This window comes from Pituophis catenifer, unplaced genomic scaffold, assembly GCF_029215685.1.
Source record: "Pituophis catenifer annectens isolate HBS135680 unplaced genomic scaffold, rPitCat1.0.hap2 SCAF_7, whole genome shotgun sequence".
In the NCBI taxonomy this organism is placed as follows: Eukaryota; Metazoa; Chordata; class Lepidosauria; order Squamata; family Colubridae; genus Pituophis; species Pituophis catenifer.
The window spans coordinates 90418659-90446261 of record NW_027256887.1 but is presented as its reverse complement, the minus strand read 5'-3'; the positions used below and the strand labels follow the sequence as shown (position 1 = coordinate 90446261).

At 47.9% G+C, this 27603-nt stretch overlaps 1 protein-coding gene across 5 annotated transcripts in view; it reads left to right on the top strand.

Moving 5' to 3' along the window:
- SBF1 (SET binding factor 1) overlaps positions 1–27094 on the top strand; it is a 75376-nt gene extending 48282 nt beyond the window's left edge. For 2 of the 5 annotated variants that reach the window (XM_070947716.1, XM_070947715.1), the window contains exons 23-41: positions 12480–12616; positions 12740–12915; positions 13258–13400; positions 13490–13697; positions 16479–16675; positions 16759–16899; positions 17415–17507; positions 17803–17880; positions 18152–18321; positions 18445–18621; positions 19885–19986; positions 20062–20247; positions 20421–20547; positions 20624–21084; positions 24412–24522; positions 24625–24842; positions 24943–25030; positions 25285–25416; positions 25541–27094. In XM_070947716.1, the coding sequence (XP_070803817.1) occupies positions 12480–12616; positions 12740–12915; positions 13258–13400; positions 13490–13697; positions 16479–16675; positions 16759–16899; positions 17415–17507; positions 17803–17880; positions 18152–18321; positions 18445–18621; positions 19885–19986; positions 20062–20247; positions 20421–20547; positions 20624–21084; positions 24412–24522; positions 24625–24842; positions 24943–25030; positions 25285–25416; positions 25541–25639 (3044 nt within the window). In that variant the 3' untranslated portion in view covers positions 25640–27094. The remainder of the gene's footprint in view (positions 1–12479; positions 12617–12739; positions 12916–13257; positions 13401–13489; positions 13698–16478; positions 16676–16758; positions 16900–17414; positions 17508–17802; positions 17881–18151; positions 18322–18444; positions 18622–19884; positions 19987–20061; positions 20248–20420; positions 20548–20623; positions 21085–24411; positions 24523–24624; positions 24843–24942; positions 25031–25284; positions 25417–25540) is intronic. The other 3 variants (XM_070947717.1, XM_070947718.1, XM_070947719.1) reach the window with 3 other exon arrangements.
- Positions 27095–27603: the final 509 nt, after the last annotated feature.

Sequence of the window (27603 nt, the reverse complement as noted above, 5' to 3'; positions counted from 1 at the left end):
TCAGGGGTCGGTTCTCTCCCCCCTACTCTTTAACATCTATATGAAGCCGCTGGGTGAGATCATTCGTGGTTTCGGGTGAGGTGTCATCAATATGCTGTTGATACTCAGCTATACATCTCCACCCTGGACCACCCTGGGGATGCCCTTTCCGTGATGTCCCGATGCCTGGAGGCGGTACGGGCCTGGATGGGTAGGAACAGGCTCACTCAACCCCTCCAAGACTGAGTGGCTGTGGATGCCGGCACCTCATATTCTAGAGGTCCCATCACTTTTGATGGGGGGGGTGGTACTTGCTCCCGTTGAAAGGGCCCGCAACTTGGGTGTCCTCCTGGATTCCCGGCTGTCGCTAGAAGACCATCTGACGGCCGTGACCAGGGGAGCTTTCGCGCAGGTTGTCCTGGTGCGCCAGTTGTGCCCTTTCCTAGACCGAAATGCCCTTCGCACAGTCACTCATGCCCTGGTTACTTCTCGCTTGGATTACTGCAACTCCCTCTACATGGGGCTGCCCTTGAGGTGCACCCGGAGGCTCCAGCTGGTCCAGATGCGGCCGCGCGGGTTGTTACGGGAGCTCCCTGTTACTCCCGCATAACACCTCTCCTACGCGAGCTGCACTGGTTACCAGTGGTCCTCCAGATCCGCTTCAAGGTGCTGGTACTTACCTTTAAAGCCCTACATGGCTTAGGTCCAGGGTATTTGTAGGACCATCTCCTGCCCGCCTCTCACCATCCTGTGCACTGTCAAAGGGCTGCCCTCCTCAGGGTACCGTCGACCAGACAATGTCGGCTGGTGACGTCCAGGGCTAGAGTGTCTCTGTGGGCACTCGTGCCCTCTGGAATGAGTTACCCACCGAGCTCTGGACGGCCCCTGATCTCCGCTCCTTCCGTCGAGGCCTAAAGACTTGGCTGTTTCAACAAATGGGCTGATTCTGATTCTTGGGTTTTATTATTTATTTGTCCCTGTTTTAATTGGTTTTTAATTAGGATTTTCCTTTATTATTGTATGTTTTTTAACTTGTGTTCACCGCTCTGAGTCCTTTGGGAGAAGGGCGGCATATAAATATTTATAAATAAATTAAATAAATAAATAAATACCAGGGAAGATTCTGGAAAATATAATCAAACAATGAATCACCGAACACCTAGAAGCAAACCAAGTAATAACCAAAAGCCAACATGGGTTTGTCAAAAACAGATCATGCCAGACTAATCTTATTGCATTCTTCGATAAAGTGACAAAATTAGTGGACCAGAGGAATGCTGTCAATATAATTTACTTGGACGTTAGTAAAGCATTTGATAAAGTAGACCATAACCTACTACTAGATAAAGTAGAAAAATGTGGGTTAGACAGCATCACCACCAGATGGATTTGTAACTGGCTGACCAACCGCATTCAACGTGTAGTCCTCAATGGAACTGCATCTACATGTCACACAGGAGCGTCATGTTCCCATAACCACCCGCGCGGCCGCACTCTGCGCCAGATGGAGCCTCCGAGTGCTTCTCAAGGGGAGCTCCATGTAGAGAGCATTACAATAGTCCAGGCGGGAGGTGGCGAGGGCATGAGTGACTGTGTGTAGGGTGTCCTGATCCAGAAAGGGACGCAACTGGCAAATCAGTCGAACCTGATAAAAAAATCCTCCCGGTCACGGCCGTCAAGTGCTCTTCTAAAGACAGCCATGAATCCAGGAGGACACCCAAGTTGCGAGCCCTCTCCGTAGGGGCCAGCGATTCGCCCCAATAGTCAGCGATGGCGTCAACTGACTATATCGGGACGTCGGAAACCACAGCCACTCGGTTTTGGATGGGTTGAGCCTGAGCCTGAGCTCAGTGAGCCTGAGTGGCCTATTGCTTTTCCCTACTTTCTTCAATTTAAGTCTAAATTTTGCCAAAAAAGTTTTTTATTTTTATTTCTTATAAACACATTTACATGTACAGTCATTTATCCATAATTTTTCATTCATCTTACCTTTTAACTTTCATTTTTCATTTTTACTTTTTCGGGGCTGCTCTTTTACCATTTACTTTTACTCCAACCTTTCTTCTTTTCCTCCCCTTCTCTTCCTTCCTCTTTCTCCTCCTACTTTCTTCTTTCTTCCTCTCCTTCTCTTTCCTACTTCCCCTTCCCTTCCCCCACTCCTCTCTTCTTCCACCCTTCTAATCTTCTCTTCTACTCCTCTTTCCCCTCCCTTTTCTTCCTCTCCTTTTCCCTTTCTTCTTTCTCCTCTCCTCTCTTCTCCCTCTCTCTCTACTCCTTCCCCTCTCTCTTGTTGTTTCCCTTTTCAGTTCAATCTAAAGTGGTATTTGAGCAGCCACGATTTTCTAATTCTCTTAATTCTCATTTCAATTTCTTATTCAATTATTATTTATTTTTATTACATCATTTGTGTACATTTTATAATATCTCATTTTTTTCCCTTTTACCCCCCCTCCCCTTGCTCTTTTTACTTGGCATCATCTGGGTATCTATTTTTTTAATTGTTTTCTCCCATCTGTTCTCTATTTTATCTCTATATCCTTACTCATATTTCCTTTCTAACCAATCATAATTTTTTTCCCATGTCTTGAAATATTTATTTATTTATTTATTTTATTTTATTTTATTTTATTTCTATACCGCCCTTCTCCCGAAGGACTCAGGGCGGTGTACAGCCTAATTAAAAACACAAAGACAGACAATATTTAAAAATAATTAAAATTATTAAATAGTAGGCCCAATCTATAAAACCCCGAATTTAAAAACCCAATTTAAAACAAAATTAAAATCTTTATATTGATAGCACAGCTTGGCGGAACAACATGGTTTTGAGGGCACAGCAAAATACACGGAGATCAGAGATTTTGCGAATTTCTGGGGGGAGTTCCCACAGAGAAGGCCCTCCCCCTGGGTTATGCCAGCCGACATAATTTAGCCGATGGCACCCTGAGGAGACCCTCTCTGGGAGCGGACTGGCCAGTGGGAGGCTACTGGTGGCAGAAGACGGTCTCAAAGGTACCCAGATCCAATGCCATGGAGCGCTTTAAAGGTGGTAACCAACACCTTGAATCGCACCCGGAAGACCACTGGGAGCCAGTGCAGCTTGCGCAGGAGGAGTGTCACGTGGGCACAACGAGTTGCGCCCATAACCACCCGCACGGCTGCATTCTAGACCAGCTGGAGCCTCCGGGTGCTTTTCAAGGGGAGCCCCATGTAGAGAGCATTGCAGTAGTCCATTCGGGAGGTGACAAGGGTGTGAGTGACTGTGCGCAAGGCGTCACGATCCAGAAAGGGCTGCAACTGGCGGATCAGGCAAACCTGATAAAAAGCCCCCCTGGCCACGGCCGTCATATGTTCTTCTAAAGACAGCCGTGCGTCCAGGAGGATGCCCAGATTGCGGGCCCTCTCTGTGGGGGGTAAAGACTCACCCCCAATAGTCAGAGATGGTACCAGCTGACTATATCGCGGCGCCGGAAACCACAGCCACTCGGTCTTGGAGGGGTTGAGTCTGAGCCTATTTCTCCCCATCCAGACCCGCACGGCCTCCAGGCAGTGAGACATCACATCAAGGGCATCATTGGGGTGGTCTGGGGTGGAGATGTACAACTGAGTATCATCAGCGTACAGATGGACTCTCACCCCAAAACCACGGTTGATCTCACCCAGCGGCTTCACATAAATGTTGAACAGAAGAGGCAAGAGGACCGACCCCTGCGGCACTCCCCATGCAAGGCGTCTCGAAGTCGACCTCTGCCCCCCTGTCAACACGAACTGCGAGCGGTCGGAGAGGAAGGAGGAGAACCACCGCAAAACGGTGCCCCCTATTCCTAACCCCCTCAATCGCTGCAGCATGATACCATAGTCGATGGTATCAAAAGCCGCTGAGAGATCTAACAGGACCAGGACAGAGGAGCAGCCCCTGTCCCGAGCCCTCCAGAGATCATCCACCAACGCAACCAATGCCGTTTCTGTGCTGTACCCCTGCCTGAAGCCCGACTGGTACGGGTCCAGATAGATAGCTTCATCCAGGTGCCCGGGCAGTTGCCCTGCCACCACACTCTCAACAACCTTCGCCACAAAACAAAGGTTGGAGACCGGACGGTAGTTGGCTAATTCAGCCGGGTCCAGGGAAGGCTTCTTGAGGAGGGGCCTCTCCACCGCCTCTTTTCAAGGTAGCTGGAAAGGCACCCTCACTCAGAGAAGCACCTGTAATCCCCTGGAGCCAGCCTCGTGTAACCTCCCGGGAGGCCAGTACCAACCAGGAGGGACACGGGTCCAATAAACATGTGGCGGCACTAATCCTACCAAGAACCCTGTCCACATCCTCGGGAGCCATAGGATCAAACTCCTCCCAGATAATATTCTCAAGACCTGCCCTCGTCTCCTCCCCTGGACTCACCCAGTCGGAGTCCAAGCCTTCCCGAATACGAGCGACTTTATCATGCAGGAATTGCACAAAATTCTCAGCTCGACCCTGCAAGGGATCTTCCGCACTCCCCCCTGAAGAAGGGAGTGGGTCACCCTAAACAAAGCGGCTGGGCGGTTCTCTGCAGATGCGATAAGAGCGGAGAAATAGTTAGATTTCGCCGCTTTTATCACCATTAGGTAGGTCTTGATATAAGACCTCACCAGTGTCCGGTCGGAATCGGACTGACTAGTCCTCCAAATGCTCTTTAGGCGTCTTTTCCGACGCTTCATCTCTCTCAGCTCCTCGGAGAACCAAGGAGCCAATTGAGGTCGGCATCGGGTCAGAGGCCCCAAAGGCACGACGCGGTCCAAAGCCCCGGTGGCCGCCCTCTCCCAGGCGGCCACCAGGTCTTCAGTTGAGTCGTGTGCCAAGGTCTCAGGAAATGGCCCAAGCTCCGTCAGGAAGCTTTCGGGATCCATCAGGCGCCTGGGACGGAACCATTTAACCGGTTCCGTCTCCTTGCGGTGGGGGGAAACGGCAGGAAAGTCCAAGCGAAGAAGAGAATGATCTGTTCATGACAAGGGTTTAATGTCCAAGTCCCCTCTACCAAGATCATTCAACCACTGACCAGAGACAAAAATCAAGTCCAGAGTGTGTCCCCCTGTGTGAGTAGGGCCTTGAACTGACTGGGTCAGGTCCATGGCCGCCATGGAAGCCATGAACTCCCGAGCCACTTCTGACGCCTCACCTGCAGATGGCAGGTTGAAATCCCCCATGACAATAAATCTGGGGGTATCAACCGCCACCCCGGCAAAACGTCGAGCAGCTCGGGCAGGGTCGCCGCCACGTGACAGGGAGCCAGGTACGTAGTCAGCAAACCCATCTGCCTCCCACGGCCCCACTTCACGAGGAGGGACTCACATCCGGCTATCTGAGGAACAGTGGTCTCCCTCGGACTAAGACTTTCCCGAATAATCGCCGCCACTCCCCCACCCCTCCCCTGGGCTGGTGAAATGCACAGAAACCTGGTGGGCACGTTTCAACTAGGGGAACCCCGCCCTCGTGGCCCAACCAGGTCTCTGTAATACCTGCCAGGTCTGCACCCTCCTCCAAAATAAGTTCACAAATGAGGGGGGCTTTGTTAACAACTGACCTGGCATTACATAACATCAGCCGCGGACCCAGGGCCTGAGGCTCTGTGCAACCCAGGACCCAAGTCGTGCATTGGGGGCCGGAGTGTGCAATCGCTCGTAGACAGCGTATGCGCACCCCCGGAACATGATGTGGTCCCCTGCGCCCGTCATATCTGCCTCTCCCACTCACTATTTCAATTACACTGCCCTTCCCGACACCTCGTTGTTCCCCAGAACAATTTTCTTCCGTGATCCCTCTGCTGCGCCCAAGCGACCCATCATCCCGCCCAGTGACTATATGAACTCCCCCAGGTCCATCTCTACAACCCCCTCCCCTCCTCCCGGGTCCCCTTAAAATTTTCCTTAAAAAACCCGATAAAAAACCCCTCAACCCCCTCTTCGCTGCATGCCATCTTTCGGGGTTCCAAAGCCCGTCATCAAGATAGGCCCTTGATAACGTGGAGGGCCAGGCCTGCGAGAGGGGGGAGTCTTGCAGCGCGAGAAGGTCGGCTTTTTGGAGCATCAACCGAACCAAAGATGGGCAAGGAAGGCCAGTCCGGGAGTCTATCACAGTCCAAAGGGATAACTGAGCATAAAAGGTCACAAAATATCCATTTATAGAGCTGGACTCCACTGTCCTCTCATGACAGGGAGAAGGTCCAATGTTCTTTTTCTCCAACGGAGGCTAATACATCAACTACATCAACTCCTCTTTATCTTTTATTCGCAATGTTAATCTATTCTTTTCTGCACATTCTAAAATTTTCTTTATAATTTCTCCTTCCAACGGGATTTTATCTGCTTTCCAATTTTGTGCAAATACAATTCTAGCCACTGTTATTATATGAATAATCAAATATGTATCTTCTTTATTGTAATTCTCTGGTAAAATTCCCAGTAAGAACATCTCTGGCTTTAACTCTATATGTTGCTACAACATTCCCTCTAACCATGTTTGTATTTTCACTCAATAATGTTTTGCTTCTTTACACAACCACCACATATGGTAGTATGATCCCAGCAACTGGTGACGTTTCCAACACTTAGCTGATTTATCTTTAAACATCTTAGCTAATTTTTCTGGTGGCATATGCCATCTCTAAAACATCTTATGCAAATTTTCTTTATAAGCTGTTGTCATTGTTAATTTATAGTCTCTTTCCCAAAGTTTTTGCCATTTCTCCAATTCTATGGCGTATCCAAAATTCTTTGCCCATGCTATCATTGTTTCTTTTACTTCTTCATCTTCTAGTCTGATCCGCAATAAATAATTATATAATTTCTTAATCATTTTCTCATCTGTTCCTGTCAATATTTCCCCAAGTTAAAGCCATATTGTCTACGATCTGCTTCATGTCTTGATTGTATTTGCAGTCTTGTATACCAACCTATCTCAATCCCTTGACTCTCTAGTTCTTGTTTTTGTTTCAGTTCTCCCCGATCTGTCAAGATGTCCTTTATCTAACAATATTCCACATATTCACAATATTTGGGTATGTCACCGCTTCTATTGTAGAAAGCCACATTGGTATATTCAGATAATGTTTTTCTTTCACTCTCTCCCACACTGATAACAAACCATTTCTTACGTAATGTCTTTGGAAATATCCATGAATCCTTTGTTTCCCGTACCATAAAAAGGCATGCCAACCCAGTTGTAAATCATGACCCTCCAAAGTCAATAGTCTTATATTCCTCAGTGAAATCCATTCTTTAATCCATGTTAAGGCTGCCGCTTGATAATACAATTCCCAATTCGGTAGGCCAAACCCACCTCTAGTTCTTGCATCTTGTAGCATTTTATGTTGATTCTTGCTCTCTTTCCTTGCCATACATATTTCCATGTTATTTTCTTCAACTCTTCAAAATATTTTTTCTCCAGTTTTATTGGTATAGTTTGAAATAAAAATAACATTTTTGGTAATACATTCATTTTTATTAATGCTATTCTTCCCATTAGTGATAATTGCAAGTTTCTCCATTTCTCCAGGTCTGTTTCAATTTGTTTTTTCAGTTTATAATAATTGTCTTCCTTGAGCGTTGCACATCTTGATGTCAGATAAATGCCCAAATATCTTGCATGTTGATCAAAATAAGTGGAACTATCCGGGGAGTGAGGAGAGGCCCAGCTCATTGCAGTACAGCTCACATAAAGCCTCCAAACCACTGAAAATGGAGGCATGTTCAGCATCTGCCATGATTATTCATAACTTCTGTGTAAAAAATAGGAGACACCGGGACAGCCTGTGTGAGTGCTCCTGTGTCCCTGGCCGTGGCCAACAGAGAACTCTATAACTTCCTCTGAACTGGATGATTGTAGAGGCTGGACTGGCATGGCTAGATTCGGGGTGTGTGGGGGGCTTTTCAGGAAGGGACAACCTACCTCTTCTACTTTTTTTTGTAAGTTTTTTATTTATTTTCCATTAAAAACAAATATAAACAATCCATCTCTCCTTAAATAGTGTGTCGTCTGAGTACAAATATTTCTGTGCAACATCCTTCTACAAATTATATACATTAAACAATTATACCTTATGTAACTCTTCATTTCCTTCATAACATATCTTCCAGTACAAATACAATAATAACATTAAGCATAGTTATTTTCATCATACTCATATTATCAATTGCCAGTTTATTCTTATCTCTATTTTAATATATTTTCTATTCTTATTGTCTTCTTCCTTTATTTCCAATTTCCTTTTTTCCCCTCTAACCATTGGTAAAATGCTTCCCATATCATATAATAATCAGTTTGTTCTTTCTCTTTAATTGCTAGTGTTAGTCTATTCATTTCTGCACATTCTAATATTTTCCTAATCACCTTCTTTTCAGTAGGAATCTCTTCCCTTTTCCAATATTGTGCAAATACAATTCTAGCTGCTGTTAATACATGAATAATTAAATATATATATTTTTCGTTATAAATTTCAGGCAAGATCCTCAACAAAAATATTTCTTGTTTGAACTCAATACATTTTTTTATCATCTTTTCCAACCATATCTTTATTTTTGTCCAATACTTCTTTGCTTCTCCACATGTCCACCAAATATGATAATAAGATCCAGGTATCTGGTGGCACTTCCAACATTTAGCTGATTTTTTTTTAAACATCTTTGCCAACCTCGCTGGTGGAAGATGCCATCTATAAAACATCTAATATAAATTATTTTTATATGCAGTTGGCATCATTAATTTATAATTTCTGTCCCACAGTTTCTGCCATTTATCTAGTTCTATCGTATAACCAAAATTTTTCACCCTTGCTATCATTGTCTCCTTTACTTGTTCCTCTGCTAGCTTTCGCCCAGTAAATAATTATACAGTTTCTTTATTAATCTTTCATCTGTTCCTGTTAAAATTTTGTCTAATTCTGTTGATTCTTTATAAAAACCCTGTGATTTTACATCTTTCTCATATCTAGAATGTATCTGCACTTGTGCATACTATGATAAATTGATCCCTTGCTCACTCATTTTCTTTATTGTTTTCAGTTCCCCCTTTTCATTCAAAATGTCTTTGTATCTAACAATATTTCCCATATTAATAACATTTGGGTGAATCAATGCTTCCATTGTCGAAAGCCAGACCGGTATCCTCAAATAATGTTGTTCTTTAGTTTTCTCCCATACCATCATTAGTGCATTTCTTATACAATGTCTCTGAAAATATCCATGTATCTTATTTTTCCCATACCACAGAAAAGCATGCCACCCCAGTTGTAAATCATGTCCTTCCAGAGTCAATAATCTTGTGTTCCTCAATACAATCCAGTCTTTCATCCATGTTAATACTGCAGCCTGGTAATATAGCTCCCAGTTTGATAATCCAAAACCACCTCTGCTTCTTATATCTTGCATAATTTTCAGGCTAATTCTTGCTTTTTTCCCTTGCCAAATATATTTGTGTATTATTTTATTAAGTTCCTCAAAGAATTTTTTTTCCAGTTTTATCGGAATTGTTTGAAATAAGTACAATAGTCTTGATAATATGTTCATTTTAATTGTTGCTACTCTTCCTACCAGTGACAATTGTAAGTTCTTCCACTTTTCCAGGTCTGTTTGAATTTGTTTCAGCCATTTATAATAATTATCTTCTTTAATTGTTACACATCTTGCTGTCAACTGAATCCCTAGGTTCTTAACTTTCTTTACAATCTGAATATCTATTTAAATCTCTATACCTTTTATCTCCATATCTTGTCTAATGTTCCTGTTTAGTACTTCCAGTGTCAATATAAACAATAATGGGGACAGAGGACATCGTTGTCTTGTACCTTTCGTAATGCTAACTTTCTCAGTCGCATCTCCATTTACCATTATTTTTGATATTTGTTTATGCTATATCGCCTTGATCATATTGACAAATCTCTCCCCAAAGTCCATCTTTTTTAACTGAATTAACATAAATTGCCAGTTCACATTGTCAAATGCTTTCTGTGCATCTAAGAAAATCAACTCCATTTGTTTCTCTGGATGTGTTTCATAATACTCCAAAGTATTCAAGATTATTCTCATGTTATCTTTAATTTGTCTCTTAGGTAAGAAACCATTTTTATCTGGATGTACTAATTGGTTTAAGAATCATTTTAGTCTTTCTGCCATTACTGAAGCAAATATTTTATAATCCGCATTCAACAGGGATATTGGTCTGTAGTTTTTTATTTGTTGTAAATCTGCATCTTCTTTCGGAATAAGGGTAATATATGCTTCCATCCATGAATTTGGTACATTTGCCTCTAGCAAAAGTTCATTAAATACTTCCAACATTGGATTACACAACATTTCTTGCAGTTCTTTATACAATTTTGCTGGTAGACCATCCGGTCTTGGTGTCTTCCCATTCTTTTGGCCCTTAATTGCTTTTGTTAATTCCATCATTGATATACGTTCATCTAACCTTAACCCAACAAAGAACTCTATAACTTCCCCTGAACTGGACAATTGTAGAGGTTGGGCTGGCATTTATTTATTTAATTAATTAATTAATTAATTAATTAATTAATTAATTAATTAATTAATTAATTAATTACATTTTTATACTGCCCTTCTCCCGAGGGACTCAGAACAGTGTACAGCCATACTAAAACATGTATATCTATAAAATTTAAAAAACAATTTAAAACAGATTAAATGATTTGGCCCTATATTAAAAACTAAAACACCCATTAAAATCCATTCTTAAGACAGTCCAGCCTGTTGAAACAGTAGAGTCTTAAGGGCACGGTGAAAGGTATGTAGGTCAGGGATCATACGAATCTCCGTGGGCAGTTCATTCCAGAGGGCAGGTGCCCCCACAGAGAAGGCTCTCCCCCTGGGGGTCGCCAGTCGACATTGTTTAACCTGGAGGCTGTGCGGATCTGGATGGGGAGGAACAGGCTCAAGCTCAACCCTTCCAAGACTGAGTGGGTGTGGCTTCCGGCATCCCGATATAGTCAGTTGACTCCATCACTGACTATTGGGGGCGAGTCCTTGGCCCCCACAGAAAGGGCTCGCAATCTGGGAGTCCTGGATATGCAGCTGTTCTTGGAGGAACATCTGACGGCTGTAACCAGGGGGACCTTTTATCAGGTTCGCCTGATTCGCCAGTTGCGGCCCTTTCTTGATCGGGATTCCCTGTGCACAGTCACTCATGCCCTCGTCACCACTCGCCTTGACTACTGCAATGCTCTCTACATGGGGCTCCCCTTGAGGGGCACCCGGAGGCTCCAGCTGGTCCAGAATGCAGCAGCGCGGGTAGTGATGGGAGCAGCATGGCGCTCCCATGTAACACCGCTCCTGCGCGAGCTGCACTGGCTCCCGGTGATCTTCCGGGTGCACTTCAAGGTGTTGGTTATCACCTTTAAAGCGCTCCATGGCATAGGGCCTAGCTATCTTCGAGACCGCCTGCTGCTACCGACAACCTCCCAGCGACCCGTGCGCTCCCACAGAGAGGGCCTCCTCAGGGTGCCATCAGCCAAACAATGTAGTCTGGTGACCCCCAGGGGGAGAGCCTTCTCTGTGGGGGCACCTACCCTCTGGAATCAGCTGCCCCCAGAGATAAGGAGAATCCAAGACCTCAGTGCCTTCCATCGTGCCCTTAAAACCCACTTTTTCCAGCAAGCCAAGCTGTCTTAGGAAGAAATTTTTTAAATTTTGGGCCAAATTTATATAGATTTTAATTGTTTTTAATATTTGTATTTCATGTTTTTAATTCTGGCTGTGCACCGCCCTGAGTCCTCAGGGAGAAGGGCGGTATATAAATTGAAAATAAATAAATAAATAAAAAAAATTTAAAAAAAAAAACGACAGCACCCTGAGGAGTCTCTCTCTGTGGGAGCATATTGGCCGGTGGGAGGCCGTCGGTGGCAGAAGGTGATCTCGTAAGTACCCAGGTCCTAAGCCATGGAGCGCTTTAAAGATGTTGACAAGCACCTTGAATCGCACCCTGAAGACCACCGGGAACCATTGCAGCTCACGCAGGAGCGGTGTTAACATGGGTGTGCTGTGTCACTCCCATAATCACCCGCACGGCCGCATTCTGGACCAGTTGGAGCCTCCGAGTGTTCTTCAAGGGGAGCCCGATGTAGAGAGCATTACAGTAGTCCAGACGGGAATGGCATGGCTACATTCGGGGGGTGGGGGGGCTTTTCAGGAAGGGACAAGCCATCTCTTCTTTGGGGACAGACACTCACTTTCCCTCTTGCAGTGACCTGCTGATCTGGCACAACTGGTCTCTCTCTCTCCCTCCCTCCCTCCATCTCTCTCTCTCTCTCTCTCTCTCACACACACACACACAGACACAAACACACACATACCTGGGGAGTCAGGTAAAGAAAGGAGGGTCCTGGTCACATGGGCCCCATTGGCAGAGCTCTCTGCCCATCCCAGCGCCACCTGGTTGACATCAGCACCTGGGTGTAAGGGAAGGCCTGGCTCTCATTGGCCTGCCCTCTTTCTCTCCCTTCCCTCCCCCCCCCCAGTGGGAGAGCAGGTGGTTGTCCGCTCTTTCCCCATCGCCTCTCTGACCAAAGAGGAGAAGATTTCAGCCCAGACTCCCTTGGATCAGTTCATCCAGGAGGGCTGCGCTCAGCTCCAGCTGCGCTCCTGTACATTCCAGGTAAGTGTGCATGTCCCTTGGGGATCCTTGACCCTCCCTCCCCCCACCCTTTCAATCCCTTCAAGTAAGTGCTGAGAGAAGCCAGGGGAGCGGAGCCTGAGCCTGCCTTGGTCTGCCCTCCAGGTGCTGCGCATTGTCTTTGATGAAGAAGTGGCCTCCGAGAGCGCAGAGACCTTCCGGAAGCATCTCGGCAAGTTGCGCTACCCCCAGCACGTCTCCGATTCCTTTGCCTTTACGGTGGGACAGACCAGCAAGGCCGCTCTGCCTCCCAAAGTCAAGGACAAAAACCCGTCACTCAGGTGGGGGAGGGTCTCCCAGGCGGACTCCCTTGGGTGGGGGGGGCAGTGAGCACCCTCAGCCTTCTCTCTCAGCTTCTTCTGTGTCAATTAATATAGCTCTGAGAAGCCTGAAGTGAGCAAAGGCTCATGGGGGAAGCTTGCCAGGCCCAGCGCTCCCACACAAGGGAGACAGAAATGGTGGGGGATGCTCGGGGTCCCAGCTCCTCAGCTGATGGGCATCTCTTCAAGCAGATGCTCCCAAGTCCAACATAAGGAGGGGGGGATGTCTCTTCCTGATGGGCCTTTTGAGGAGGAGCTGCCTGGGGGTCACAGGGGAGTGACCTCTCCTGCCCACTCTTTTAGGACCATCTCCAAGAACCTGGTAAAAAATGCCAAGAAAACCATCGGCCGCCAGTACGTCACCCGCAAGAAGTACAGCCCGCCTCCCTGGGAGCAGCGAGGCAGCCAGCACCTATTTCCCGAGGACAACGAGGACGAGATCTCGGGTAGAGTGGCTGCCCCCCCATCACACCCGGGGCTGGGCGGGCGGGGACACTTTCTGGTCTCTCCCTGATGCGCCTTTTGACTCCTGCAGTGTCTGAAGAGATGGAGAGGAGTACCTTGACCCCCTCGGCTGCCATCAGGCCCTCTGACAAGATGACCATGAGCCACCTGGTGGAGCGAGCCTGTTGCCGAGATTACCAGCGCCTGGGCCTGGGCACCCTGAGCAACAGCCTGACCCGCTCCAAGAACGAGCCTTTCCGCATTTCCACTGTCAACCGGATGTATGCCATCTGCAGGAGGTGAGCCAGTGGGAGGGGGCGTTTTCTCTTCCAAGCTGCCCTGAAAGCATAGATGGCTTGGCTGGCTTCTTTCCCCTTCTTGATCAGAACAGAGGTGGGAGAAAAGCAGGCCAGGAGGAGCGCTCTCTCCTCACGCTCAGCTGCTGCCCCTGGAGCTTGGATAGCGCTTAAAAAGAAAACCAAGGAACACCCCAACCAAGTTCATCAAAGTCTGTGGCATTGTAGCTGCTTTAGGAAGCCACGCTGGTGTGCCAGGGATGCCTCCATGGGAATGAGCCAATCTGGGGCTCTAGGAACACGTAGATTATATTCCTGTGGTGGGAAAGCTGTGGGGCTGAATATTTGGCATTTGAGCAGGTTGGGATCCAGACGGAAGCTCCCTTCTTTGTGCAGCCTGGCCAGCAGACTCACACACACACACACACACACTCCTCTTGCTCGGCTTCTGTCTGCACCTCAGCTGAATTGAGAGCATGTCATAAACGGCTTCCTTCTAGAAAGCCAAGAAGAATAGTTTTAGTTCCCACATCTCATTTGAAAATTCAAAGTTTAGTTTCAAAGCCTTTTATGTATCCAAACATAATGTCAGTACTTTTGCTAAAACTGTGTAATTTTAAGTTCAGTTCATTCATGTGAACTGAGAGGTATGCAAAAAACACCAGTGTGTTGACTCATGTACGATCACCATGCTGAGGAAAATGTTCCAAATTCTTATTTTTGAACACGTAACTTCATTTCTCCATAGCCCTCCACAGATTCCAGCAATAATGCAGAAAACTCTCTCTTGGGAAGGGCTCTAGTAGCTGTTAAATTCACTATTTTTGTTACAGCTGTTGTTACATCTTGTAGTTCTGTGAACCCTGCCTTGCCACACAGTCCCTCTTGGTGGATAATGCAATGAAATGGCACACCTGGGCGTCCAGGAGCTTCCAGAAATGGTGAAATTAGTGAAGAAAGCAAACTTTGCCTCCCCTACCCCCCACCCCCACTCCATGCTGGATGCCCCATCTGTCATCACAGAGGCAACTTTAGACATATTGTCACTTGGTCACAAAAGTTGGCTGCTTCATTCCCTGGTGTACTTTCTCTGGCTCTTCCCTCATTGCCTCTCCATCAGACAGCCTAGCAATGGGAGCCAACCAGACCAATGAAATGACCTCAGGAGTTCGTCAAGACAAATTGAAAAATATTTGCAATTATTTAAGTCTCCTTTTAATTGATGTTGTATGTCAGAGTTGATTGTCATCACTCTGTCTTCAATGATATTCCTACTGACTGGAAAATCAGAAATATGCTTAATCTTTATTTTGCATATCTTGAAACAAAAAAAGTGCACCTTATGGAGCCAGCAATGCTGAAACGTGCTGATGTTAAATTCCTAGGGCAGGGGTTTCAAACCTGTGGCCCGGATGCATAACGCTCTGGCCACACCCAAGCCCAGTTTAGCAAAGGGAGGGAAAGTTGCGCTACGACACATGACAACACAGTGATGACGCGTGTTTGACATCCCTACCCTAGGGCCTCTTAAGAATTTGTTTGATTGACCCTCTTTGAAGTGCAGCTGCTGAGAGGGGAGTTCCTTCCTTGCTTCCTCACTTTTTTCCTCAAAGCCAATGACAATTTGTTTCAAAATGTCTTTTTACATTCCACATTCTACTTATGATGGTTTCATGGCATAATCGGCACAACAATTTGTCATGTCAGTCAATAACACCGTACTTCTGAGTCTGAAGATTCGGCCACTTCCTCTATCGTTGAGTTGAGTTATTTTCATTTGAGATTCCTCCATAACAGGGCTAGAACATTAAAGAAAAAAACTTTGTGTTACAAATTATAAATTTCACAAGAAATGAGAAATGTTCATTTTAAGTAATAATTACACAATAACATTAAATGAATATTTAGTTACTATTAACCAAATGGTAATATGGGTTGGATTGAAACCAATGTTCTCACTTAACAACTGTTCTGCTCAATGACTGTTAGAAGGGAGTTACAACCACTGCCTGAAGTTATGACCGTTGTAGCGCCCCTGCGGTCACATGATCAGAATGTGCTGCTTGTCAGTATGCCTGTCCTTGGGACCAGAGGGACGCTGCAAGCCCCACCCACCCCGCTCCCCTCCCCACATACCTGTCTCCCCTTTTGGCCACCCTGAGCCTTGAGGGACAGTGTGGTTGCTCCCCGGGGTCTGCTGGGCCCTGCGGCCTTCCTGTTCTTGAAGCAGATTCAGAGATCGCTCTTCTGTGCCCTCTGCAGCCTCCAAGAGCCATGTGAAAACACACCCCACCCTCTCATGATTTTCAGGGCCACGTGAGAGCAGTACCCACTTGCACAACTTCCAATGGGATCCGGATGCTTTGCGAGAGCACAACCTGTTCTTACACAGCCTCTGATAATGACACAAAAGCACACCCTGTTCTCGTATGATTTTCAGAGGCTCCGGAAGACATACAACACGCCATTCTTATGTGGCCTTCACAGCCTCCGAAAACCATGTGAGAACAAGGGGGGGGTGGAAACTTCCTGTTGGTTATTGGGGAAAGCTAGCATGTCGCCCAAAATGTTGTGTCGTGCCACCTTTGATGCGCGTGTCATAGATTTGGTCTGATTGTCCCAGACCACAGGACAGGCCTGCCTGGGTGGAAATGCTTGATGTGGCTGAAGCTGGTAGGTCTGAGAAGCCCGGGAAAAGGTGCTTCCTCTCCAGGCGGTTTGCGTCTGGTGTCCCTGCAGATAGGCACTCGCGCTGGAGCTACAGGCTCTGCTTTGCCTCCGCAGCTACCCAGGACTGCTGATCATCCCACAGAGCATCCAGGACAACACGGTTCAGCGGATCTCGCGCTGCTACCGGCAAAACCGCTTCCCTGTGGTCTGCTGGCGGAACTCGCGCACCAAAGCGGTGCTGCTGCGTTCGGGTGGCTTGCACGGGAAGGGCGTGGTGGGTCTCTTCAAGTCCCAGAACGCTCCTGCCACAGGTACCTCTGGGGCGGGGTCTTCTTGTGGTGCCCTCCTCCTGCCCTCCCCTCCCCTGAGGTTCTCCCCTCCTGCCTCTTTTCAGGCCCCTCCCAGGCAGACTCGACCAGTCTGGAGCAAGAGAAGTACCTGCAAGCCATCATCCACTCCATGCCCCATTATGCAGATGCCAGTGGGCGCAACACACTCAGTGGCGGCTTCAGCTCTGCCCATGTGAGCCACTCAGGTGAGTGGGCGGGTGGGCTTGCGCTGGAAGCCGGTCCAAGAGAGGCCAGCTGCTCTTCTTGAACCTATGTGGCCACTTCAAGGAACCGCTCTGGGTGTGGCAACTGACGTAGCCCTGTGAGGCCAGGTGAAGGAAGCCTCGGCCTGGTGAGTCACGTGTAGCTGGGGCGTCTCCATCACATTTGTTGGCAGGTCCCCCCCACACACATTTCATTGCTCTGCACAACCCACCCTCATTTCTTGTTTGTCTGACTGGCATTGGCACCACCTGGAATGGCTGACTGTGGCAACTGGGACCTTGCCCTTACCCACCACACTGCCTGCCCAGGAAAAGGGCCCAGCAGTGGCAGGGGGAGGCTTAGCCAGGTGGGGAGGATTTTCTGCCCTCTTGCAGGATCTAGGGCAGGAGGAGGAGGAGGAGGGTATGTTTCCCAGGGGAGTTTGCCGGTGGGGCTGGAGGGAAAGGCTGCTCTCCCAAGCCCTGGTGGGAATGTCTGCCTTCTCTTGGTGCTACAGATTCATCTGAGAAGCGGCAGCCCAAGCTGGGGTCCCTTATGAAGCAGGTGATGGGCGGGAGAGACGAAGGGTCCGGCACGGGGAGCCGCGGAGGTGAGATGTTGGCAGCAGCCTCTGCCGTCCCCCTGGCTTGCTAGTTTGCTGGCTGGTGAAGGGGTGGCTTTGAGTGATGGAGGCACATCCTGCTTCCTTGCAAAAGCAGAATGATGGGGCGGGGGGATCCCAGATTGGCCTACAGCTCTCCCAGGCATTTGTCTTTCATTTCATCTGCTCCTCCATCAAGTCATTTGTCCCCCACCCCCACCCCTTGCCCCCCCCGAGAGTGAGCAGTCCCCCCCCTGCCCCGTCTGCCCTTGCTGAGATGCCTCTCCATCGTGTCCCCTCTCAGCCCTAGGTCACAGAACTAGGGTAATTACCTTCTCCAGCCCCAAGAGTGCCGCATCAAGGAAACCCGACTCCCCCCGAGGTACTGTATGGCCACTGAGCTTGCTTATATGGCCCTCACACGTGGCTAACTCACCTGCCCCCAGCCCCCAGCCGGGCAGGCCCTCCTCCGTCCACCTCTGTCTCTGCACTAACTGTTTTGCACCCTCCCTGCATGCTCTGTGCTTCTCCCTGTGCTTTGGGGTTTCCTCTTAGGAAAGCCCCCCTGCCCCGGATCCTGTCCCGCTTTGGAAGAGCGGCTCACTCCAAAGGGACTGCATTTCCTGTGGTGATGGGTGCCATTTTCCTTCCAGGCAAGTGGGGCAGCATTCGAGCCGGGGGCCGCTTAAGCAGTTACGCCCTCAACATGGAGATTGGGTCCCGACTGGCTGGGAAAGAATTTGGGGCACAGCCCAATGGGTCTCCCTCGGAAGCCGGTTTCCTCCGCCAGCTGTACATAATCGGAGACAAGTCCCAGTTGCGGGTACTCTTGGGCTGGGCTGGGCCTGGGGAGATTGTCACCCTCTCTCCGCCCCACGAGGGCTGGGGAGCCAGGAGGGGTTGCTAAAAGCTGCCTGTGGAAATAAATGCTCTTTGTGCTTCCCAGGGAATAAAGCCGGATCCTTTGCAGCACTGGGAAATGGTGCCCATCGAGGTGTTTGACACGCGGCAGGTCAAGAGCAGCTTCAAGAAGCTGATGAAGGCCTGTGTCCCTGGCAGCCCCTCCCCAGAGGCCAGCCCAACTTACCTGCGCTCCCTGGAAGAATCAGAGTGGCTGGTGCAGGTCAGTGGCAGAGAGCCTAGGTCCAGCCTCCTCCTCACCACTTTGCCTCCTCCCCTCTGGCCTTGACCCCTGGGCCATTGGCTGCCCTAGCCTGTCTTTCTGACCAGAAAGGCAGCCTGCACTAAAGACACACACACACTTGCCTTCTTGATGTTGAAAAGGTTGTGCAATCTCAGTCTCCCCCAGGTGAGCAAGGCAGCCCTTGTCATCAAAGGCCAGTGGGGAGGTGGGGGGACTAGAGCGGTTTGGGCCGAGGTTCTGGCAGGTCACCAGTGCAGGCAGACCCTAGGATATGCTTGGCCCCTGTTTTTAGGATATTATTAAAACTTCCCTTTTTCTCAGGCATTGGACTGCTTTACTACCTGGTTGAGATAGGGGCTTCGTTCTTGAAGGCTGAGATCCTCCTTTCCGGTCACAGCAGGGGGAGGGTTAATAGGCATGTGTTCAGTTATGACTTTCACGACTTGAGCCTCTCCCAACTGCCCCTGTTCATGCTATTGACCCAGCAGGAGGGGCAGCCTCCGGGTGCCGTCATCTCAGGCATGTCAGGGGCAGAAGGGGAGCCTCTCCCACCATGGCCCTGGCCATTGGGAACATTGCCCCCTCTGAGATTAGGTGGGTGCGGGTGGGATGGAGCCCGACTCCCAGCTGCGTCGATCATTGTTTAGATGATGCCCAGCTGTTGGGTGTTCAGTTTTTTGCATTCTGTAATTTATCTTATTGTAAACTGCCTAGAATCACGTGTGTGAGATGGGCAGCTGTATAAATCACATAAATGCATAAAGGGGGGCGTCCTCAAAAACAGAGACCGGGCATTGGGCAGCCTTAAAGATGGGATTGGGGTTAGGGTTAGGGTCCTAGCGGGAGTACATCTGGAACGGTGAGCAGCTGGCATCAATCGGGTGCAGGGAAACGGGGTGAATTATGAATGGGAGAACTGTGAGAAAAGGATGGCAGGAATCAGAGGCTCCAAGAAGTGAAAGAGGAGAAGATGGAGGGAGAAGCTGCGGGATCTGAAGAGGGGGGCAGAGGAGAGGGGAGGAGCGGCTGCTTCAGCCCCATTCAGCGTGGAGGATGGTTCCATTCCAGGAGTCGAGGGGAGGGTCGGAGGGATAAATTCTGGATTACAGGGAGGACAATTATCATCTGTCCACATACTGCAGGAAGCCCTGGGGGCGCGGGGAGTCTGGTTGCTTGGAGGAAAGAAAGGGTGGAAGGAGAAGCTTTGTGGCTATTCAGCGACCCTTCCTTTCTTTATGGCAGATCCATAAGATCCTGCAGATCTCGGTGCTTGTGGTCGAACTGCTGGACACGGGCTCTTCGGTCTTGGTCAGCCTCGAGGACGGCTGGGACATCACCACTCAGGTCAGCAGGCCTCCTCCCAGAAGCGGCCCCACCTTAGCCCCAAGGCTCCCCCTGACCCGCCTCTTTCCCCCTCAGGTGGTCTCTCTTGTGCAGCTGCTCTCAGACCCCTATTACCGCACCATGGAGGGCTTCCGTCTCCTGGTGGAGAAGGAATGGCTGTCCTTCGGGCACCGCTTTGCCCATCGCGGGGCTCAGACTCTGGCCAGCCAGAGCAACGGCTTCACACCCATCTTCCTGCAGTTTCTGGACTGTGTCCATCAGGTGAGAGAGAGAGAGAGAGGGAGAGAGAGAGAGAGAGAGAGGGAGAGAGAGAGAGAGAGAGAGAGAGGGAGGGAGAGAGAGAGAGAGAGAGAGAGAGAGGCTGGCTGATCCTGGCTTGCCCCTCTCAACCTCCCCTTCCTCTTTCTCCTTATCACCTTCTGGGTCTCTTGCAGATTCACGCACAGTTTCCCATGGAGTTTGAGTTCAGCCAGTATTACCTGAAGTTTCTCAGCTACCACTATGTGTCCAACCGCTTCCGCACCTTCCTTCTGGATTCTGACTATGAGCGCCTGGAGCTGGGTAAACCGGGTGGGAGCTGAGTGGGTGGCTGGAGGCCACCAGGACCGGCCAGCTCTGAAGTGGCTTCTGCTTGCAGGTCTCCTGTATGAAGAGAAAGGGGAGCGGAAGGGCCCCCAGCCCTACCGATCCGTTTGGGATTATGTGGACCGGCTGAACAAGAAGACCCCCGTCTTCTTCAATTACATGTATGCCCCTGAAGATGGGGAGGTGAGTGTCACCCAATCAGCCAGTGGTGGTCCTGGGTGGGGTGTGGGCAGGGGTTGGGCTGGACAGCGCATCAACTGCTGCCTGCCTTGCGTTCAGGTCCTACGTCCATACAGCAACATTTCCAGCCTGAAGGTTTGGGACTACTACACCCACGAGGCTCTCGCAGAGGGGCCGTCCTATGACTGGGAACTGGTGCAGGACCAGGGGGAGCTCAATGAGGAGGCTGGCCAGCAGGACACCAGCACTCCCCAAAGCCATCGCAAGATAGTTTGGCCCTGTTACGACAGCTGCCGCCGGGTGGAGCCAGACGCCATCTCTCGGCTGCTGGAGGTGAGCTGCCATGCTGGGCCTGTTTTGGGGGTGGGGGATGCTTGCAGAGGGATGGCCAGTCGTCGTCTGGGCAGCACTCTTTGGACAGAACTCAGGCAGGTCCGGGAAGCCCCACATCATCCCGGTCAATTGGAGGAAGGCGCTTCAGTCTGTGCAGTTGATCTTCCAAGGGCTGGCGGAGCTCCAGGGCACCCTTCCTCCATGGTCCCCTCCGCAGCCCCAGAGTGAGAGTGGCTGTTCCCCCTGTTACCACTCAGGGCTTCCCAGGGGCGGGTGGGGGGGGGGAACCCCGCAAGTTCAAAATGAGAGGGGAGTTAATAACAACTCAAAACATTCTTAAGTGGCCTCTGAGGCAAATGGCACACCAGAACGTCAAACAGGCAAACGTATCTTCCTTCTTTAAATTAGGGACCTCAGAGCATTCTACCTCCCCAACCCCCCCCCCCCTTGCAAGCCTAGAAGCCAGGTTTCCTTTGCTGCTGCTCAAAGAGAGGAAAAAGGGGGGTTTGTTTTTGGGAAAAAAAATATTTGTATTTCTTATACACATAAGAAATACATCTTATGATCTCTTATACATAATTGATCATACATATGCATGTTTTTCTTAAAGAAAGCATAAGAATAAGGCATTTTAATTACATTCGGGGTTGCTCTTCTACCCTTCCTTTTCCCTCATTTCACAACAAACCTTCTTCTCCTCCTTCTTCCTTTCCTTCCCTCCCTCCTCTCCTCTCCTCTCCTCTCCTACTTTCTCCTTCCTCCTCTCCTCTTTCCTCCTTCCCCTTCCTTTCCCCCACTCCTCCTCCCCTCTTTTCCCCCTCTCTCACCTTCTCTCCTACTCCTATCTCCTATCCTTTCTTCCTCTCCTTTCCTCTTTCTTCCATTCCCCCCTCTCCCTCTCCTCTTCTTATCCTCTACTCCTCTCTCCTTTCTTTCTCCTTTGTTGTGGAATATTCTCCTTGTTTGGTATCCGAGCAACTCCAATATTCTAATAACGTATACTTTCTTTTTTATTTCTTTTCAATTTTACTCAATCTGTCACTTTTATCATCATAATTGTACATTTATCCTTATAATCTTCTTTCTTTTTCCCCCTCCCATCCCCCTCTTCCATTTACTCTGGTATCGTCTGGGTTTCTATTTCTTTTTTATCCTCTCTCTCATTTAACTTTCTATTTGTCTAAATCATTTATCTATTATCTTTTATTCATATTTCTTTTCTAACCATACATAAAATCTTCCCCATGTCTTGAAATATACCAATTCCTTTTTATCTTTTATTTTTAAAGTTAATCTATTCATTTCTGCACAGTCTAAAATCTTTTTTATTACTTCACCTTCTGACGGGATTTTTTCTTCCAATTTTGCGCAAATACAATTCTTGCTGCTGTTATATGTATAATTAAATACACATCTACTTTATTATATCTCTCTGGCAGAATACCCAATAAAAAAAACTCTGGTTTTAATTCTGTAGATTTATGTAACATTTCCTCCAACCATGTCTATATCTAGACCAATAGTTTTTTGCTTCTATACATGACCACCACATATGATAATATGATCCCGGCAAATGCGAACATTTCCAACACTTGGCTGATTTATCCTTTAACATTTTTGCTAATCTTTCCGGTGGCATATGCCATCTGTAAAACATCATTTTATTCAGACTCTCAAAGTATTTTTTTCTCCAACTTTATTGGAATTGTTTGAAAGAAAAACAAGTCTTGGCAACACATTCATTTTGATTAATGCTATTCTTCCCATTAAAGATAATTGTAAATTTTTCCAAATCTGTTTCAGTTTGATTATCAGTTTATAATAATGATCTTCCTTCACTGTAATACATCTTGAAGTTAATTGGATGCCCAAATATTTCACTTTCTTCACTATCTGAATATCTAACTTCTCTGTTATTGCTTCTTTTGTTTTTCTCTCATATTTTTAACTATAATTTTTGTCTTATCTTTATTTATTTTCAATCCAGCTTCTTCTCCATATTCCTCTATTTGCTCAATTAGCTTTGGGCTCGTTTCTATTGGTTCTTCCATAATAAATACTAAATCATCCGCAAATGCTTGTAGCTTATATTCTTCTTTTTTAATTCTCATCCCTTTTATTTCTTTATCTTATCTTATTTTTCAGTTTAAAATTTCTAGGGTCAAAAAAGTGGAGATAGCGGACATCCTTGTCTAGTTCCTTTTCTTATATCTATTTTCTCTGTCATTTCACCATTTATTATTACCTTTGCTGATTGGTCTTTATAAAAGTCTTAACCATATTTATGAATCTATCCCCAAAATCCATCTTTTGTAATTATAAAGTCACAAATTGCCAATTCACATTATCAAATGCTTTCTGCGCATCTAAAAATAACAGTGCCATTTGTTGCTCTGGATGTGCCTCGTAGTATACAAATGTATCCAGTATAATTCTTATATTGTCTCTAATTTGTCTTTTAGGCAGAAAACCATTTTGATCTGAATGAATAAATTCATTTAACAACCTCTTCATTCTTTCCGCCATAATTGATGCAAATATTTTATAATCTGCATTTAATAGTGAAATTGGTCTATAATTCTTTATTTGTTGTCAATCTGTTTCTTCTTTTGATATAAGAGTTATATATGCCTCCATCCATGAGTTCGGAACCTTGGCTTCTATTAGTAAATCATTAAATACTTGTAACAGTGTATTGCTTAGTACATCTTGCAACTTTTTATATAATTCTGCTGGTAACCCATCTGGTCCCAGGGTTTTTCCATTCTTCTGCTTTATAATTTCCTCCATCAATTCCATCATTGATATTCTTTCTTCTAATGCTTTTTAAAATTGTTCTGATATTTTGGGAGTCAAGGAAAAATAGAACAATATTTGGAAAAAGTAATGACTCCCAAAATACCAGTGGAAGAAGGTTAAGGCCGCAACTAAGCAGACAAAGTGGGCTGCCTTTCATGTTCGCCATGAGATTTAGCACCTGGTGGTTTCCATGCAGCTTTTCAAAGGAAAGCACACAATTACAGAGGGTTGTGGTGTTTTGTTTTGTTTTTTTGCTTTTGGCCATTGAAGCTGTTCTACTCTGACTGACTAAATTATTGAGATACATTTTGATAGTTTATTCAAAATTCAGCATATACCTACAGTTCAAAGTTTGGAAATCCTTAATAAGTTGCCCATAAGAAAAAAAGAACAAATTACTTTTACTTTATCCAATTAGTCACAAGCAGAAATTGGTCAAGGATTTGGGTTTTGGGATCCTCTGGTTCTAGGAGAGGTGATTTAGCAGACAGCCTTGACCATTCCTGTCCACTCCCATCCCGGTTCCAGGAGGTGCAGAGTCTGGAGATGGAGCTGGGCCAGGTGCCAGAACGCTGGAAGGAGACCTGGGACAAAGTGAAGGCTTTCCAACAGTCAGAGGGCTCTGTGCTGGACAGTAAAGTAAGGAGTCCAGCTGTGCGCACGGAGTGGGGGTCGGGGGCTGCTTTTGCAAGTGGCTTTTATCAGAATGTCTTCATTCTGCTGATTACCTGTCTCCCTCAGGCAGCACCCAGTTCTCTCCTGATGGCATCCAGCCTGTCGCATCAGCGGCGCTCGCTCGGCGTCTACTTGCAGGAGGCGGGCAGTGGCAGCTCTACCTTAAACCTCAGCCTGGACAGTGAAACCAGCAGCTCATCCACCCCCTCAAGTGGGAAGCAAGGTGGCCGTAAGAGCACCGGCACACTTTACAGTCAGTTCCAGACGGCAGAGAGTGAAAATCGGTGCGGATGGGTGGCTTGGGAGGGTCTGGGTGGGCACAAGGCGGAATGGAGCCCATCAGCTTCCTCCTCCTCCTCCTCCTGAGATGCTTTTCCTCCACAGTTCTTACGAGGGCTCCCTCTACAAGAAAGGGGCCTTCATGAAGCCCTGGAAGTTGCGCTGGTTTGTCCTGGATAAAACCAAGCATCAGGTACGGGGAGGTTGGTAGTGCTTTGGTGGGCAAGGGGCCCTTTCTGCCTAGGTGGTTAATTGGCATAGCTCTGACCTCTGGTCCTTCCTTCTTTCCTCCCTGCCTCCCTCTTTCCTTCCTCCTTTCCTTCCTTCTTCCCTCGTCCCCTCCCTCCCTTTCTTCTTCCCTCCCTCATTTCCTTCCTTCTTTTCACCTTCCCTACCTCCCACTCCCTACTCCCTTCCTCCCTCCCTCCCTTCCTTCCTTCCTTCCAGCTGCGATACTATGACAGCAACCTGGACACGGAGTGCAAAGGGGTGATAGACCTGGCTGAGGTGGAGGCCATCACGCCAGGCACCCCCACCATGGGAGCCCCCAAGATGGTGGATGAAAAAGCTTTCTTTGATGTAAGTGACCCTTGCACCTGACAGAGGGTGGCCCAGTTGTGATCAGGGTGAAAAGTGACCGGTGCAGGATGCCCCCGTGCCTGCTGCCCCTCCTTCTCAGGACCGCACTTCTCTTTCTTGGCAGGTCAAGACAATAAAGCGGGTTTACAATTTCTGCGCCCAGGATGTGCAGCTGGCCCAGCAGTGGATCGATCGTATCCAGAGCTGCTTGTCTGATGCCTGAGATGCCACGCCTGGCCTGCACAGCACAGCACAGGACAGAAGGAGGTGGGGGGTGTTGCCCAGGAGGGAAACCCCAACCTGGCTTGGCCATGTGCAATTTGCAGGGAAGGGCGCGGCCGGCCTCTTCTGCCTTGTGAAGAGGAGAGTTCGTCACGTGTCCGGCCTGGCGGATCCTCGGGAGGGACTGGCCCATCTTCCATTCTTCTCCAGAGGTTGGCAGAGCCATCGGACTTCCATGCCCCGGCTGCCTCCAGAGCAAGTCTGGCTGGCCAAGAATGGGCTCTGCTCTTGTCGGGGAAGCTGGCCGAGGGTCTGGCTGCAAGGTAGAGGTGGCAAGAGATTGCTGCAAAGCATGATACCAATCCCCCCACCCCCCGCCCCAGAGCTGGAAGTTCTGATGCCAGGAGGTTAGAAGGCAGAAGGAAGGTGGGGTGGGCGTCTGTACTCTGTTAATGCTGCTGCTGCCGCCGCCGGTGGACAGAATGAGCAGTTCCTGGTCAAAGGCTCAGTCAGGTGGTGGGGAGATATTTGTTTGTGACAACCCCTCCACACACACACACACCGGTTCTTACTCACTTCCCAGACCTCGCTTTCCCTCCAGCATCCTCAGGGCTAGCCCTGGAATGCAGGATAGCTAATGGCCTGCCCTCCCCCACACTCCCCATTGCCCCTCCCCGTGTGCTAGCCTAGCACCCGAGAGCAAATCATGTGACTTGGTCTCTGCTCCTGCACCACCACCAGCCCCCCCACACACACACACACATTACGCACCCAATCCCAGGCTGCAGCCTCTCCATTCCGTTCTTCTTTTGAACAGGAGATGGGAGAAGCCCTAGACCCTCTCCACAGTATGGAGCCCCCTCCCCCTCCTACTTTTTTATTGGTACCATAAAGGCTGTGGCTGGTGTGAATTTGGGGGTTTTTGTAACTTCTTGAGCAGTTGTAGATTATTGAAGTTTCTGTACATTGTGTCAAACCTAAAGAGTTCTTGTATTGTATTGTGCTTAGAGGAAAAATATATATGAAGAGAAAAAAACTAATGGAATTTAATAAAAAAAAACACATCACGGCTTTGGCTAGCTGTGACTCTATGCCTCTCTGAGGTGTTCCTGTGGCCTTATTGCTACAGATCAGTTTGGTCTGGATGCTCTTTTAAGGGCCACTTCAGAGACCTTCCAAGGCAATGTACTCTGACTTGGGGGGGCTTTTCCTTTGGAGGGCGGTGTCCAGAACCGGGCAGCGGAAAAGTTTTAAATAATCACAAGATGGCTGTTTCTTCCAGGCCAAGTCCTGTACACCAAAGGGGGATTTTGTTCAACACGCACAAAAGATGCAATTTCATTTTGACATCATTTTATTATATTAAAAAATGAAGCTAGAAAATAGAAATATTAATTTGATCATGTATTTCAGTTTTCTTCTTCTGATACATTAAAATACCTGTTCATACATTTCCTGGATTTGCAATCTACAATGAATGACAATCTTCATCACACGGGGCAGACGATTTACAGAAAGCAAGGCTTGTGCGACAGCAGCTGTCTTTGACTTTGACTTTTATTAGATTTCTATACCACCCTTCTCCCGAAGGACTCAGGGCGGTGTACAGCCATACTAAAACACATATAATTTACAAAATTTAAAAAACCATACAAAAATTTGGCCCACAAATTAAAACTAACATACACCCATTTAAAATTCATATTCATGTTAGGCCAGCCCGGCTTGTTGAAATAAAAGGGTCTTCAGGGTGCGGCGAAAGGTGCGCAGGTCGGGGATCATACGTATATTTAGGGGCAGCTCATTCCAGAGGGCTGATGCCCCACAGAGAAGGCTCTCCCCCTGGGTGACATTGTTTGGCCCACGGCACCCTGAGGAGCCCCTCTCTGGGGGAGCGAGTTGGCCAGTGGGAGGCTGTCAATGGCAGAAGGCGGTCTCGTAAATACCCCGGTCCTAAGCCATGGA